This window comes from Prionailurus bengalensis, chromosome C1, assembly GCF_016509475.1.
Source record: "Prionailurus bengalensis isolate Pbe53 chromosome C1, Fcat_Pben_1.1_paternal_pri, whole genome shotgun sequence".
Classification (NCBI taxonomy): domain Eukaryota; kingdom Metazoa; phylum Chordata; class Mammalia; order Carnivora; family Felidae; genus Prionailurus; species Prionailurus bengalensis.
In genome coordinates, this window is record NC_057345.1 from 203,671,248 (window position 1) to 203,689,109 (window position 17,862).

The window sequence follows — 17,862 nt, forward strand, 5'->3', positions numbered from 1 at the left end:
GAGAGGGAGACTAGCACATAACCAAACAACAAATTACAACTGAATGTTATACATTACCAAATTAAAAATGTACTAGCTGATCCCTACCACTGGTCCAAAGTCTCACCAGCCACATCCTCTTCCTGCCATCTTCTGGGGACTCTCAAGTGACTTCCCTTCTTCAGCATTCCAAATATTCTTCCTTTATAATGGAAGAGCATTCTAACTTCCCTCCCCCTACCCTCTCACATCTCCGCTTTGCTTTACCAATCCATTCTGGTGAGCCTCGCTTATTCAGTAATATCTGTAAATACTTCAAAGAAGAAAAACTGAAGAGCAATTAATTTTACCTGGGTAGCCTGTTAAATTTGTGCCTGACAAGAGCACACTTCCCACCACACTTCTCACAGGAATACTCAAGTTCTTCTGCCTGTAAAAAGACGAGAGGGAAAAATAAAGAAGCATGAAGTTGAATCAGCATTACCCCATTCAATGCTAATACTCTTCTCTAGTCATACTACTAGTTCAGTGCAATGACAACTCCGACCAGTTTAAATTTTGTGTCTAGAGCCACAAGCCTTACTAAATTAAGACCTAATCCTCAAAACAGTCATCTTATAATATCATGCCCTATTTCAGAATTCCTAATTTCCTTTTTTACCATGGAAACATCTCAATTTATGATAGCAACTAGACTCTACAGTAGCAGATTCTCAACCTTTTCCCCATGGATGCACAAGAACCACTGCCAAGAGTATATCCAGATTTTAACATTTGGCCATAGCAGAGATAAGATCACCTTCAGGTTAGGCGGAGTTCCTGGTCTGTTAGGTGTAACTCTACCCCTTTCTTATAATGGAACTCAATCTTCTGGTGACAGCCCACTAAGAACAACTGCTCTAAAAGGACCAAAGTTTGGGGTGGATATCATTACCTAGAGAAAACTGAAACAAGAAATCCTTAAAAAACGGGGGTAAAAGATACACAGGAAAAGCTTCAAATTCTATGATAATAACAGGAATAGTAAGGAATGATAAAACAAAAAGAAAAGCAGAGTATTTATCTTTGGGTGGAGCTGAATGTTCATCATTTAAAGAACAGAATTTTTTTTTTTTAACCTTAGGAAGACAACGCTGCCCATTTGCTACAACAAAACAAGAACCACTATTAAATAGACAAAGGGTGATCCTGGCAAATTTCCATCAGTTATAAGGACAGCTACACAATAGGTCCAATTATGCCCCCAAAACTTGCTGAATATCTCTAAGAGTAAATCACAGAAACATATTTATCTATAGCCTTGGATATACATGACTTTTCCCTTTTGTTTCTAATAGGGTACATACCACCTAAGGAAAAGCAAAGAGTATTTTTTCATTCCTCCGATCTTAGATACAAACTTACATCGTGTCTCCAATTTTTACCACTACTACCAAATTTTAGCATATGCTTCAAGCTGGTACTTGTTTACAAGTAACTGCTTGTAAGGTGGTCTAAAACACCTGCTATTGAGTTAAATGTATAATCTACTTAAGCAATCAACAGTCTTCTTCAAATTAACGACTAGGTTTATCAAGCTTTTAAAAATACTTTTTATAAATATTTCTTATTTGTTTTCCCTTCATATCTATTTGTTGAAACTCTGCCTTAAAGAAACCAATTTCAAATACTATTATCTATGATATATAAAATTTAGTTATGTGAAAATACCAAAAGATATTACTTACCCTAAAGAAAAGATCAAGAGAATCTTGAATTGAACGAGGAGGGAGTGGCTTTTTCCTTCGAGGAAGGTCAATGGAGAGGTCATTAAACTGTTCTCTTTTGGGAATAATCTCTCCACATCTGTATGAATAAAAGACAAACGGGAGCATTTAGAAGTCTAACTATGCAATACAAAATAAATACAACTAGACTTCAGAAACACTGTTTCCCTCATCAGGTACCAACAGACTAGGACTAGGCATAAGCAATGTACAACACAGTGGACTTCACCTTTATGAAATCAACACAGGAAGAACCTCAACTGCAAGTGTTTAAATACTTCATTAGAACGCTAAGTTTTTACATTTTATTTTTTTTAAAAAGCCCCAAAAGTTGAAAAAAAAAAAAAAAAACTGAAGCATAACATACAGAAAAGTGAACCAAAGGTGTACAGTTTCATGAATGATCAGTTAACACCACTCAAATCAAGAAATAAAATATTATAAGGTCCCTAGAAGCCCCCTCACATGCTCCTTCCCAATCACTATCCCTTTCTCCCAAAAGGTAACTATTATCCTAACTTCCAACACAACAGATGAGTTTCGCCTGTTTTGGAACCTACGTTTTCTGTAGTCTCTCTTGTTCAACATGAGTGTAAGTTCAACCATGCTTGCTGCATGTGGTTATAACCCATCTTTATTGCTGGCTCACATTAACTGTTTTGAGCATGCCACTATTTATCCATAATACTACTGATGGACATTTGGATTGTTTCCAGCTTTTGACTACACAAGCAGTGATGCTTCAAAAATTCTATGTGTTCGGATACTCTTTCTGCCCACAGGTCATGTCCCTGTGCTTTAACAAAAATACCTTTTTGCACTGAAAAAAATAAATACAATAAATAAAAATTCTATGTGTTTTTGGTAAACTTCTGTCAGCAGACCTGTTTGATTATTGGAGATTATATATATATATATATATATATATATATATATATATATATGTATGTATTTTAATGTTTTTATTTTATTTGCAGGGGGAGCAGAGAGAGAGGGGAGGGACAGAGGATCCCAAGTGGGCTCTGCACAGACAGCAGAGAGCCTGATGTGGGGCTCGAATTTGTGAACTGCGAGATTATGACCTGAGCCAAAGTTGGATGCTCAACCGACTGAGCTACCTAGGTGCCGCTATTATTGGATGTATTTCTACAGAATTTTTAAAAATGGGCTCAGAGATCAAAACTCTGTATTTATCTGGAAGTAAATTCACTTCCTTTAAATAGTTTTAGTTGATGCTTTTCCTTCTATCTGTATATCAGCATTTTTAGTAATATTCAATCTCCTGCCCTAGTTCTCTACTGCCATAGTTGAAGACTGGAGATCATCAGAATATATTTGTTCATTCAACAAATATTTGAGTCCCTCTCTAATAGGCAAAATTCTAAGACGACCCTTGCCTTTGTATAACTCCATCCCCTTTAAGAGAATGTGTGACTGTGATGAGCTATCACTCCCAAGATGATGTTACTTTACATGACAAAGGGATTTTACAAATATGATTAATGTTACTAATCCTAATGTTGAGTTGATAAAAAAGGAGATTATCTGAGAAGCTCAGATCTAATCACATGAGCTCTTTAAATCTGAATCTAGAGATATGAAATAGAGGAAGTCAGGGATTCAAAGACAGAGACACTACTGCTGACCCGAAAGAAAGCAACTGCTATGAATTGCCTAAGAAAGCCACAGAGGGGCGCCTGGGTGGCTCAGTCGGCTAAGCGTCCAACTTCAGCTCAGGTCACGATCTCGCGGTCCGTGAGTTCGAGCCCCGCGTCGGGCTCTGGGCTAATGGCTCAGAGCCTGGAGCCTGCTTCCGATTCTGTGTCTCCCTCTCTCTCTGCCCCTTCCCTGTTCATGCTCTCTCTCTGTCTCAAAAATAAACAAACATTAAAAAAAAAAAAAAAGAAAGAAAGAAAAGAAAGCCACAGAGCATGAAACTACAGGCAGCCTTTAGGAAATTGGTAGTTCCAGCCAACAGCCAGCAAGAAAATGGGGACTTCACTGCTACAGTCATAAAGAACTAAATTCTGCCCACAACCTTAAAGAGCTTAGAGGGGGATCCAGATGAGAACATGGAACACCTTGATTTCAGCCTCTGATACTATGGGCAGAGAACGTGTCCACACCTTGTCTAGACTTCTGACCTATGGAGCTGTGAATTAATTAGCAGATATTGTTTAAAAGCTGATAAATTTGGGCAATTTCTTATGCATCACTAAATATGCCTCCTATCTGCCAGAAACTGTTCTAGTAGCACTGCAACTGTTCTAGTTGCAGCAATGAACAAACCCAAGATAGAATACCTCCCTGCACAAAGCTATACTGGAGGAAAAAGGCAATAAAAAATATGTAAGTAATATGTATAGTATGTTAGTGATAAATGCTAAGGGAAAAAAAAAAGTAGAGATCAGAGTAGATGGTTAGAATTTAAATAGGGTAAATTCCTAGAAAATGCCTTACTGAGCAAGTGGCCTTTACATAAAAATATAGAGGAAAATATGGGGAAAGAGAATTTGAGATGAAGGTAAGTGAAAAAGGCCCTTAGGTCCCAGGATCCTGGTTTTGGGGAAAAAAAACAAACAAACAAACAAACAAACAAGGAAGCTAGTTTGGCTGGAACAGAATAAGCAAGGGGAAAGACTGGTAGGAGACAAAGCCACAGTTAACTGGGGGAAAAGGGGCTGCTGACAGATCATATGGGATTCTGCAGATCACAGTGAGAATTTCAGCTTTTATTTTATAGGTTATGAGGAAAAGCCTAACATGAACTAACTCACTTCTACTTCATATGGATCACTTTGGCTAATGTGTTTAGACTACAGAGAGACAGGACAGAAACATAGAGACCAGTTTAGAAGGTACTCCAACAATCCCGGCAAGAGATGATGGTGGCTCTGATCAGCTGGTGGCAACAGGTCAGACCCTGGATGTACTCTGAAGGAAGAGCTGAAAGGATTTCCTGACACATGAGACGCAGGGGTGCAAGAGAAAGAGAAGAGTTAAGAAATACACCACCCTTTTGGGTTGATAAACCCTATGTATGGAACTGTTACTACTGAGATAGGGAAGACCGCAGAAGGTTTTATAGAGAATATTAAGTACTTAGTTTTATATAATTTAAGTTCTTTGAATGCAGAATTCTTCATATTCAATATTACTATATTGAAATACCTTATAACTGAAAACAAGCCAAATTAAACTACAACAGCTTAAAAAAATAAGTACTTTTGGCAAACTGGCCACACTAACTTACAGCAGGATGTATCAGAGGCTAAACAATGATAATTACAATCTGAGGTGCATGCAGTCTTCCTTCAGCCAAAAACTATTTTGTGTTTAAAGAATGCTCTTGGGGCACCTGGGTGGCTCAGTCAGTTAAGCCTCCAACTTCAGCTCAGGTCATGATCTCACGGTTCGTGGGTTCGAGCCCTGCTTCAGGCTCTGTGCTGACAGCTCAGAGCTTGGAGCCTGCTTCGGATTCTGTCTCCCTCTCTCTCTGCCCCTCTCCTGCTTGCACTCCATCTCCCTCTCTCTCAAAAAATAAATAAACATTAAAAAAACTGGAAAAAAAAAAAAAGAACAGTCTTAAAGAAAAAATCCTAATAAAGCAACTAAAGCAAGGCCTTCAAGGAAGTAGTACCACAGCTGTTGTGGCCTCATAGAGCCTTTCTGCCTCCCAGACTTGCCACATTCTTGGGCCACTGTTCAGCCTGGCCACCTGGCGTGTCTACATCCCATGAAATATGTCACTTCATGCATGGTGCACACACCCCAAGTGTACACCCAACATCTGGATGCTGCACAAGCGAAGTGCCTGATTGCTGCCATTGGCACAGTGCAGTAGCCACTGCTCTGATATGACTTCTTTCTTCTTGTGCTACCTGGAGCCATTTCTATCAGAGGCAACTGAAATTCTCCTATGAAAAGAAGTTTGGTTGGCACCCTCACAATTAAATGATACAATCACAAATAATCATCAAAATTTTATTTAACTTGAACAGATTTTGTATGGAAGTGCATTAGAAGAAAGAGAAAGATGACTGGCTACCATATTATTAACTGCTGGTGGGCCTTCCAGTTTGTAAAAAGAGATGGGCTGTATTTATAAGACCTGGATTTTTTCTTTTAAAATAATTTATCCACTGGGGGAAAAAGACTGAAGAAATTACGATGGCAAGAAATGTCACACATACTAGTAATAGAAATTATCTGTATAGTGTCCATCTGAATGTTCAAAATTCTAATCCAAATTACTGGAATGTTATAGCTGGAAGAGACCTCATGAACAGTCTATGAAAAACAGAGATATGGAAGACAGAATGGATAATGGCAGCCAATATATGGGTGTTGAGTATTTCTTTTTTTTTTTTTTAATGTTTATTTATTTACTTTTGAGAGAGACAGAGAGAAAGGGAGGGAGGGAGCACTTGTGTGCATGCATGCACGTGCATGAGCAGTGGAGGGGCCGAGAGCGGGGGAGAGAGAGAATCCCAAGCAGGCTCTGCACTGTCAGTGCAGAGCTCGATGCAGGGCTCACTCATGAGATCATGAGTGAGATCATGACCTGAGCTGAAATCAAGTCAGATGCTTTAACCCACTGAGCCACCTAGGTGCCCCAGGTATTGACTATTTCTAAAGAAAACTCCAAAACAAATGGAAGAGAAGCACTATTTAAAGAATAGTTTCCTTGAGTCGAAGAAAATCCCAAATCTTCAGATGAAAAAGCTGTATCACATTTAAGGGAAAATTAAGCAAAATATTTAGATGTAAACTTGTGAAACTGAATTTCAAAAATAAAGAACACCACGGGTTTTCAGAAGAAAAACATTACCCACAAAATCAGGTTTCTCCCAAATGTCACAGAGTAATAGGATATGATGGGAAAGTGTATATAAGATATTAAGGGGAAAGGTTATGTGATTCAATAGTTCTGTATTAAGTCATGTGCGAAAGCCAAAAAACTAATTCTTACCTATATAGAAGAATTCCACTCTCTCTGAAAAACATTCAGAGATGTACTATCAATAACTAGGAAACTAATCAAAATAGAACCTTTTGTTTTTTCAACTTTCTTTCTTTCTTTCTTTCTTTCTTTCTTTCTTTCTTTCTTTCTTTCTTTCTTTCTTTCTTTCTTTCTTTCTTTATTTATGGGACAGACAGAGACAGAGCATGAACGGGGGAGGGGCAGAGAGAGAGGGAGACACAGAATCGGAAACAGGCTCCAGGCTCCGAGCCATCAGCCCAGAGCCTGACGTGGGGCTCGAACTCACGGACCGCGAGATTGTGACCTGGCTGAAGTCGGACGCTTAACCGACTGCGCCACCCAGGCGCCCCAAAATAGAACCTTTTGATGTGAAGTGCAAGGTACAGAAGTCCTGACAGTGAGCATGGAAATTAATTAAATGTAGAAAGTCTGAATAATGAATGGAAAATGGTTAAAAACCACTGCAAAAGTTAAAATAATTCAAATTCTGATCCTGTAAAAAAAAAAAAATCCCATTTTTAATAGAAACAATTTGGTTTAATAATATAAGCAACTAATAAGAGGGAGTCTTTCCAGGGAAAAAGAACAAGTACTCCCAGAGTACTCAGTATTCCATGCAAAGATTAAAAAAAAAAAAAACAACCAAAACCAAACTTACAGACCAAAATTAAGTGCTTAGCACTAAAGCACATGACAAAATAGTCCAGTTCTCCTTAGTTCTCACCCTACAAAGCATTTTTACAGAAGATAAAGACACTGAAAAGAGATGTTTGGTAGAATCTATGCATTTATGTGTCCTTATGACATAGAAAGGAAGAATTAAAACCTTCTCAAAGAATTTTAATCACCTGCCATAAAGAATTAAAAAGGCAAAGAGTTTTCTTAGAGACTACTTACGCTTTACAGATGATGGAGTGCTGAACCTCAAATTCCAAGTTAGTAATAACAGGGCAAGTGTATACCCTGGTAGCTGAAATATCTGATGAAGTTTCTTCTCCAGGAACAGGTTCAGTCTTCCAAGTTTTATTTAACTTTTCCATGTCCTCTTTCAGCTGGTCTAAGCACTGACTTAAAAATTCATGAGCATCCTAAGAAGGCACAATATCTTTAACTATAAGATCAAAGCCTTTCTTGTCACAAAAATAGCTTGCTAACATTGTGATTTATACAACTAAAGCATTTGGAAGTTAATTAACACAAAAAAGGTCAGATTTATTCTAACAATTTGGGGGTACATATTTTGTGAATAAAAATAAATGACGGATTTTATATTTTTAACTACCAGGGGGACTAGCATGAATAAATAAATGAATCACTCCTACTTTAAGAAAAAGTATGTTAGCTTTTGTAGCTAAAATAGCCCAAGTTCCCGTAATGGCAAACAATATCTGTATTATTAAAATACAATAAAATACACGGAAGAGTCATATTAAACCTTACCCTAAGTCCTCAGGTTTTACAACCTGTGATGAACACATGTACACAAATCTCATTTTAAAATAAAAGTCAGGTAACACACTGAAATCATTTCAATTTCCCTTATCTCTAAAGTGTTTAAAAACAATGAGTACTCACATTCTGCATATAACCAGAGAATCTCTCTGCTGTGGCTGAAATGGCATTTTTAACCTTCTTGAGTAAATCTTTTTTGGTCTCTGAATTACAGATATCTTTTTTAACAAGCAAGTGTGCAAAGCGTCTGTTAAAACAAGAGACAAATTTAGTGAAGTTTTACAAAAGTTTGGATAGCATGATATCTGAAAGACTATTACCAATAAAACTTTGAACTTTAACATTTATTTTTGAGAGACAGAGCGTGAGTGGGGGAGGGGCAGAGAGGGAGACACAGAATCCAAAGCAGGCTCCAGGCTTTGAGCTGTCAGCACAGAGCCCGACACGGGGAGCTTAAACCCACGAACTGTGAGATCATGACCTGAGTCGAAGTCAGATGCTCAACTGACAGCAACCCACGTGCCCCTAAAACTTTAAGCTTTAAGTGTCTAAGGCACATAAAATTTTAAGTGTCTGCAACTGTTATTCTATAATTAATAAGGTAAACGTTTATTTAGTAAATATGTAACAATTACCTGATAAGTGCATTGAGTGGAATTTTCTTCCATGGGATACCTTGCTTAAGCAAGTCATTTGCAAATGATTGGAGTGAAAACAGAGATTGTAAAATAGCATTCATATAACAGGTATTTCCCAAATTGGAGAAGCTGAAAATAAAAAAAATAATAATAATAATGCTTTTGAAGACAATAGTAGTTCCTGACATATGTTCATTAAAGCAGGGGTTCCCCACTACAGCATGCTTCAGAATCACATAGAGGGCTTGTTCAAATACATATTGCTAAGCCCTGTAGGTCTAAACAGAGAGGGTGCAAAACTGCATTTCTAACAAGATTCCAGTTGATGCTGATGCTGCTGGTCTGAGGACCATACTCTGAGAACCACTGCATTATAAGATTATAACAAGTAAAACTGTACATTTTCAAATGAATGTTAAAAAGAACTGGGGACTTATTCAAAGAGTTATCTGTTCTTATTTATAATTTTAATTTTTCATTGAGATATAACTTACTCATTACTCTTCAGGATATGCCCAGAAGTAGAACTGCTAGATCACAGGATATATGTATTTGGCTTTAATGGGTATTGCCAAACATATTCTAAAGCATATATTTTTAAATAAACTTCTATTTGAAAATATTCCCAAACTGTCAGAAAAGTTGCACAAGAATATTCTTTATCCAGATTCATCAACTGTTAACCTTTTGCACTATATGCTTTGCCATTTAATGCATCTCTCTCTGTATTTCTTATGACGCGTGTGAGAGTAAGTTGCATAAATCGTAACTCTTAAGCCCTATATACTTCAGGGTGTATTTCATAAGAACATTCTCTTATATAACCAAGGCAGAGTTACCAATATTATAAAATTTAATGCCGATATACTCTTATCTAACATACTTCAATCCAATTTTGCCAACTGGCCCAATATGTTTATAGCATTCGCCCCCTGACCCCTGGGCTAAGCACAAGATTCAGTCCAGAATAGGATGATGCATTTAGTACTCGTGTCTCTTCAGTTTTTTTTTAAATCCAGAGTACTTCTTCAGCTTTCTCTTTCACGACATTGACATTTGTGAAGAATATATCCTCCCCCCCATCACTATTTTTTAATGGACTGTTCTTCATGTTGGGTTTGTTATTTCTTCATGAGATTCAGCCCAGGTTGGAAAAACACAGTGACATACAGTGATACTGTCTCCTTCCAAGGGTATCACATTCAGAGGTACATGATATTACTGTACTATTCATTGGTGATGTCAATTTTGAATACCCTGAAGAACTTCCACTTCAGACTATGAGAAAGTATCAGGGTCTGGAATTATCCCACCACCATAAACAATGGGGGGAAAAAGGACAAAATACTGGACAACAGGCAGTGCAGGACTGTGACTCTTATTAGAAGGGAAGCAGTGTGAATCCTACCATTATGCAGGGTTTCTGGCTGCAGGTGATTTGTGAACTGCAGTCCAGGGAGGCGTACCCAAACAGAGCCCAGGAATTAAGCTGAACTGAGTTGAAACAAACCAGAGTTTGATAGGCTGAGATTGCTTAGATTTCTGGGACAGAGTACCTGAGGGGAGGGAGCTGTGCAAAGGAAAAGCTCCAGAAATAGGCACAGTCTGTTGAGTATTCAGCTAAATACCAACCTGTGCATGTTTAGGGTGAAGCCCTGTGACACCAGGCAAGAACTTCAAGGAAAAGAATGATTATTGGGGATTTTTTTTTTCTAATGTTTACTTTTGACACAGAGAGAGACAGAGAGAGAGAGAGAGACAGAGAGAGAGAGAGCATGAGCGGGGGAGGGGCAGAGAGAGAGGGAGACACAGAATCTGAAGCAGGCTCCAGGCTCTGAGCTGGCAGCACAGAGCCCGACGCAGGGCTCGAACCCACAGACCACGAGATCATGACCTGGGCCGAAGTCGACGCTCAACCGACTGAGCCACCCAGGCGCCCCATGGGGAACTATTAGCAGAATAATTTCCAGAGCTCTTGCAGGACCCAAAATTGGTTGAATTCCAACCAGAGGAGTGATATCTAGATGAACTCAGAGGGCATGAGCAGAAATACCAGAAGACCCATGCTTTAGGAAATGAATTACATTAGCCTTAGAATAAAGTCTACTCTAGGTTTAACACCAAAGAGCTTAAACAAAAGTCTCAGAATAATCACACCCAAGTTGCAGATATTAAAATAGCTATTATAAATATACTTTTTTTTCACATTTTTAAAAATTTTTTTGAGAGACAGAGACAGACAGACAGACAGACAGACAGATAGAGTGCAAGCAGGGGAGGGGCAGAGAGAGGGAGTCACAGAATCCAAAGCAGATTCTAGGCTCTGAGCTCTCAGCAGAGCCTGAAGCAGGGCTCGAGCTCACAAACTGCGAGATCATGACCTGAGCTGAAGTTGGATGCTTAACCAACTGAGCCACCCAGGTGCCCCATTATTATAAATATGCTTTAGAGGTGCCTGGGTGGCCTGGTTGGTTAAGTGTTTGACCCTTGATCTTGGCTCAGGTCTTGACCTTACGGTTTGTGGGTTCAAGCCCCACATCGGGCTCTGTGCTGACAGCGTGGAGCCTACCTGTGATTCTCTTCCTCTCCCTCTCTCTCTGTCCTTCCCCTTTCATGCTGTCTTTCTCTCTTTCTCAAGTTAAATAAACTTAAAAAAAAATACTTCATGTGATCACAGGTGCAGATAAAAACATAAATATAAGAGGAAAGAAATCAAAAATATAAATAAGCCCCAAACTAATTTTAGAGATAAAAAACACAGCAAATGAAAATATTATTGAATGAGATTAATAGCAGATTAGACACTAAAGGAAATACCACTGAACCTGAAGACACAGCAACTTAAAACATATTTAAATATAGTATTATATTCCAATTTAAATAAAATATAATTTTACACATTCTATTTTATATATTTTAAAAATATTTTATGTATACATATAAGCAAACATGTATATTTTTATTTCTTTTGTAAAAACAGAAGATAGATGGAATGCTATACGGTATATACTTAGTAACTTGTTTTTTTAATTTACCAACACATACTTCATTTTCATGTTTCTTTTTCAAATTTATTATTATTTTTCATTTTTAGAGAGAGAGTGAGTAGGGAAGAAGGACAGAAGGAGAGAATCTTAAACAGACTCCACCCTCAGCAGGGAGCCTGACTTGGGGGCTCAATCCCCACAATGCTGGGATCATGACCTGAGCTGAAATGGAGTCAGATGCTCAACCAATTGAGCCACCCAGCCACCCCGGGTTTCTTGTTTACCACTACTAGGTGTGAAACAGTATTTCATTTTGGCTATGAGTTTATATACCTTCTTCAACTTTTTACACTTTTTTTTCATAGCTGCACAATTCTCCTTTGTTTCTAGAAATCTATCCATTTCATCTAGTCACCTAATTTATTGATGTAATCATAGAACGGTCTTAAAATCCTTTTTATTTTGGTAAGATTGGTAGTAATGTACCCACTTGTGTTTCCGATTTTAGTTATGTGAGTCTTCTATTTTCGTCAGTTTAAAGGTTTGTTGATTTTGTTGATCTTCTCAAAGAAACAACTTTTGGTTTGGACGACTCTCTCTTGTTTTTCTATTCTTTATTCATCTCTTCTCTAATCTTTATTATTCTCTTCCTCCTGCTAGCTTTGGGTTTAGTTTGCTCTTCTTGAGCTAGTTCTTTAAGGTGTAAAGTTAGATCATTGATTTGAGGTCATTTTTTAAAATATCATGAGAAAATATACATAAAACTTACCATTTAACCACTTTATACATTTTTTTAAAAAGCAAACTCTATGCTGAACGTAGGGCTCAAACTCACGACCCAGAAATCAAGAGTTGCAGGCTTTGCCGACTGGGCCAGTCAGGCACCCTACCATTTAACCATTTGAAGGTGTACAGTTCAGATGCCTTAAGTGCACTCATGCTGTGGTGCAACTATTACCACCATCTATCTCCAGAACTATACTGTTTTCCACAGTAGCTGCACTATTTTACATTCCCACCAGCAAAGTATAATGGGTTCTAATTTTTCTACAGCCTCACCAATGTTTCTTTTTTAATGTAAGTGTTTGCTGCTATAAATTTCCCTCTGGGTACTGCTTTTGCTGCATCCCGTTAATTTTGGTATGCTGCTAGGGCTTTCATTCATCTTTAAGTATTTTTAAATTTCCCTTGTGATTCCTTCTTTGACTTCATTAGTTAAAAGTGTGTTGTTTAATTTCCACATATTTCCAGTTTTCCATCTGTAACTGATTTCCAGAGTCATTCTATTGTGGTTGAAGAAGATACTTTATATGATTTCAAACTTTTAAAATGGAGACTTATTTTGTGGTGTAACATATGGTCTGTCCCAGAGAATGTTTCATGTGCATTTGAAAAGAAAATATATTCTGTCGTTGATGGGCAGAATGTTCTATATATGTCCCATGCATCTAGGCAGTTTATAGTGTTGGTCAAATCACACGTTTTCCTTAGTGATTTTTCTGTCTATATGCCCTATCCATTACTGAAACTGGAGTATTGATGATATTTAGCTATTATTTTATAATGTTTATTCTCTTTGGTTTATTATTTATTTAAAAAAATTTTTAATGCTCATTTTTGAGAGAGAGAGTGAGCAGGGGAGGGGCAAAGAGAGAGGGAGACACAGAATCTTAAGAAGGCTCCAGGCTCTGAGCTGTCACCACAGAGCACGATGCGGGGCTAAAACCCACAAACCATGTGATCATGACCTGAGTCGAAGCTGGTAGCTCAACCGACTGAGCCACCCAGGCGTCCCTCTCTAAAGTTTATTTAAAAATTTTGTCTATTAAGTCCAATGTCTATGTTTCCTTAGCAATAGTTTCCATTAATTTCTTCTACCAATGGGCCATACTTTCTTATTTCTTTGCATGTTTTTAAGTTTTATGCTGAACATTTTGAATATTATAATAATTATGGAAACTGGATTCTTATCTCTCCTCAGAATTTGTTTTTGTTATTTACTGTAGCTACATGTTTAGTGAGTTTTCTAAACTCTTTTTGTAAAGTCTGTGATTATTTGTCATGTGTGGTCCCTGAAGCCGCTGTTCCTTTGGCTTGTTTCCAGCTAATGTTCTGACAGATTTCCTTGAAATCTGGAGGAGAGAAAGTGAAGAAAAAAAGGAGAAAGAGGGAAGAAGGAAAAGAAGTAGAAGAAACAACAAAATGAAAAAACTTCTCCCAGGCTTTGAACAATGGCATTATGCTGGGGCACACTTTGAGTGCTTATCTGGGTCATTCATAAACTCTGTCTCAGCCTTCACTGCCAGCTTGCACTGATCTTACAGACTGGCCAGAAGTGAAAGCTTCATGTCTTCTTAGGTCTTTTCTGAGCATGAGTCTTGGGCATGTGCATGTTTTTCAAAATTCCTCAGCATACACAGGAGTTTTAAAAAGTCCCAATTTCCTATCATTTTTATTTTTAATTAATTAATAAAAATTTTTTTTAAGTTTATTTACTTTGAGAGACAGAGAGAGCACAAGCAGAAGAGGGGCAGAGAGAGAGAGAATTCCAAGCAGGCTCTGCACTGTCAGCATGGGGCCTCATGTGGGGCTTGAAATCACTAACCTCGAGATCATGACCTGAGCCGAAGTCAGAAGCTCAACTGATTGAGCCGCCCAGGTGCCCCCTATCTTTTTTTTTTTTTTAATGTTTATTTATTTTTGAGAGAGAGGGAGAGAGAGAGAGAGGGAGGGAGGGAGATTATAAGCAGGGAAGGAGCAGAGAGAGGGAGACAGAAGATCTGAAGTGGGCTCCGTGCTGATAACAGAGAGCCTAATGTGGGAGCTTGAACTCACGAACCACAGATGGTGACCTGAGCCGAAGTCAGATGCTTAATGTACTGAGCCACCCAGGGGCCCCAAATGTAATTTTTATGTACACAAATTTATCAATCTTCTACTGAATCTTGATTTTGAGTCACAGTTACAAGCCTTTCCCTACACTAAAATTATAAACAAATTCACTCCCAGTTTCTTTTAGTATTTAAAGTTTCATTTTTAAGGGTGCCTGGGTGGCTCAGTCGGTTGAACATCCGACTCGGCTCAGGTCATAATCTCACAGTAAGTGGGTTTGAGCCCCATGTTGGGCTTTGCACTGACAGCAGAAAGCCTGCTTCAGATTCTCTGTCTCCCTCTCTGTCCTTCCCCAGCTTGTGCCCTAGCCCTCTCAAACATTAAAAAGTTTTTAAAAAGTTCCATTTTTAAAATTGAGGACTCTAATTTTGAATTTATTCTTGTTTACAGTTGAGATGAATCTAACTATATTTTTCAAAATAGCCATATAGATATGTCAACCCCATTTATTAAAAGAAAAATACTTCTTGTCCCTGGACTTTCTATTCTGTTCCACTGACCTGTCTATTCATGTATCAGTACTAAGCTATTTTATTTTAGTTTAAAAAACCACTTTTTTTAATGTTTATTTATTTCTGAGAGAGAGAGACAGAGTCTGAGCAGGGGAGGGGCAGAGAAAGAAGGAGGCACAGAATCCAAAGCAGGCTCTAGGCTCCGCGCTGTCAGCAAGCACCCGACGCGGGGCCCAAACTCACAAACTGTAAGATCATGACCTGAGCTGATGTAGGGCACTTAACTGACTGAGCCACCCAGGTGCCCCAATACTGAGCTATTTTAATCATACGGACTTTATAATATTACAAATATAGTAAGACTATTCCCCCCCTTTATTTCTTCCCAGTATTTTCCTAACTTTCTGTGTTTTTCCATATCAACCTTTTTTTTAAAAGTAGGCTTCATACCCAGTGTGGAGCCCAATGTGGGGCTTGAACTCATGACTCTGAGATCAAGACCCGAGTGGAGATCAAGAGTCAGACTCAACCAGCTGAGCCACCCAAGAGCCTCTCCATATGAACCTTTGCCCACAAAAACATCAACTAGCCTAGCTCCATAAAAAAGCTTTTCAGTCTTTTTATTTGGATCACATTAAACTTACAAATCATTTCAGGGAGAACCATATCTTGATCATGCTAGGATGTCCCCCACCCCAAGAACATGGATATTTCACATGTATTTAAGTTTATTTTATATCTTTTTGAAGCATTTTATAGTTTCCTTCATTCAAGTTTAAGTAACTCTTGCTAAGTTTCTTTCCATGTATACACATACATACACACACACACACACACAAAACCTTTTTTTGTTGCTACTGTACATGGGGCCTTCTGTTCCATTATCTTCCATCTGATTATCTGCATTAATATACCAAATTGTTCTGTATGTTAATTTCCAATCCTGCTCTCTGCCTAAGGCTTTGAGTTAGTTTCACCATGGTTTATAGGTCTTTCTTTTCCAATGCTTATGTCTCTGTCCTTTCTCTTGTGTAACTGCATTGGTTAGTACTTCCAATATAAAATTAAATAGAAATATAAATAGCAGGCATCCTTGATTTTTTCCTTACTAAACACTGGTTTTAAAAGTGAGGTATATATTTATTTATTTATTTTTAATTTTATTTTTAATGTTTTTATTTATTTGAGAGACAGAGCATGAGCAGGGGAGGGGCAGGAAGAGAGGAAGACACAGAATCCAAAGCAGGCTCCAGGCTCTGAGCTGTCAGCACAGAGCCTGACGCGGGGCTCGAACCCACGAGCCGTGAGATCATGACCTGAGCTGAAGTTGGACGCCCAACCGACTGAGCCACCCAGGCGCTCCAAAAGTGAGGTATATATTTAATCAGGTTAAGGAAGTATTCACTGATTCTTATGTTTTCAAGTGTTTTTATCAGAAATGAGTGTTTTGTCAAAGATTTTTTCGGTATCAACAAAGAAAGTCATATGATTTTTTCTTTGGCCTAGTACAGTAAATTATAATAATAGGTTTCCTAATATCGAACTACCTTGCAATCTTGGTATGAACTTGTTCGGTCACAGTTTATTATTTTCTTAATGTGATACTGGAATAGAAATATGTCAGTATTTAACTTAAGGTTTCTTGCATCAGTATTCATAAATGATACTGGTTTGTAACTTTTTGTGTGTACTACTTGAACAAACACACAGTAAAACCTTGGATTGTGAGTAACTTGTTCTGTGAGTGTTCCAGAAGAGTGAACATTTCTGATAAATTTTAACTTAATAAATGAACGATGTCTTGCAATATGAGTGGTATGTGATGCCGAATGTCACATGATCACAATTGAGCTAATGGCTCTCTCTCTCTCTCTCTCTCTCTCTCTCTCTCTCTCTCTCACACCGTGGGATTGTGGGTGATCGTCCCCCATGCTCAGATGCTCAGATTCTGGCCCTGGTGTTTGGCAGAAATCAGTGATTTCAGTGATTTTTCAGAATGTTGGAAGGTGCCCACAACTGGCACTTGTGTATTTTTTGTCACATCAAAGCACCTATGGACAGTCCTTTGCTTTTCCATACAAGAGTAAGCTCAGGAATGCTTTGCTTCATTCTAGGTCAGGCTGTCTGCGGATATAGATCCTTTCCTCTGCAGCCTTATTGCCAGTTATATTAAATACAGTATATGACAAGAGCTTATTAATACTGTACTGCAGTCAACATCTGTTACTGAAAGTTGTCCTACACAACAGTCCTCCTCTCTATCTCCCTCACACCAGCCACGAAGGTTTTCAAAGATAAGTGTAGGTTAATTTATTTTTCTTTATATTTTGTATTTTCTTTATTATTGTGTATTACAGTAATCATTTTTTTAAGTTTATTCATTTATTTTGCGAGAGACAGAAATCATGGGTGGGGTAGGGGCAGGGAAAAAGAGGGAGAGAGTGAGAATCCCAAGCAGGCTCTGTCAGCATGGAGTCTGATGTGGGGATTGAACTCACGAACCATGAGATCGTGACCTGAGTTGAAATCAAAGGAGCCACTCAGGTGCCCCTATTTATACTTTTTTATAGTGCCATTAACTCTTACTTCTTAAGCTTTTTCTTTTACTATCTAGTCTGTCCATTTTAAAAGGTAACCTTTGACTCATACCTATTACCTCTGACACAATTATTTTATTCTACTTTTTCTTTTCTCTCCCTTTCCATTTCCTTT

At 38.1% G+C, this 17,862-nt stretch overlaps 1 protein-coding gene across 3 annotated transcripts in view; it reads right to left on the reverse strand.

Moving 5' to 3' along the window:
* The window catches only part of USP37 (ubiquitin specific peptidase 37), a 100,290-nt gene that overhangs the window by 37,373 nt on the left and 45,055 nt on the right, over positions 1 to 17,862 (reverse strand). For all 3 annotated transcript variants that reach the window (XM_043577819.1, XM_043577820.1, XM_043577818.1), the window contains exons 11-15: positions 8,817 to 8,948; positions 8,305 to 8,428; positions 7,627 to 7,817; positions 1,707 to 1,824; positions 330 to 409 (exon numbers count right to left, since the gene is read on the reverse strand). In XM_043577819.1, the coding sequence (XP_043433754.1) occupies positions 330 to 409; positions 1,707 to 1,824; positions 7,627 to 7,817; positions 8,305 to 8,428; positions 8,817 to 8,948 (645 nt within the window). The remainder of the gene's footprint in view (positions 1 to 329; positions 410 to 1,706; positions 1,825 to 7,626; positions 7,818 to 8,304; positions 8,429 to 8,816; positions 8,949 to 17,862) is intronic.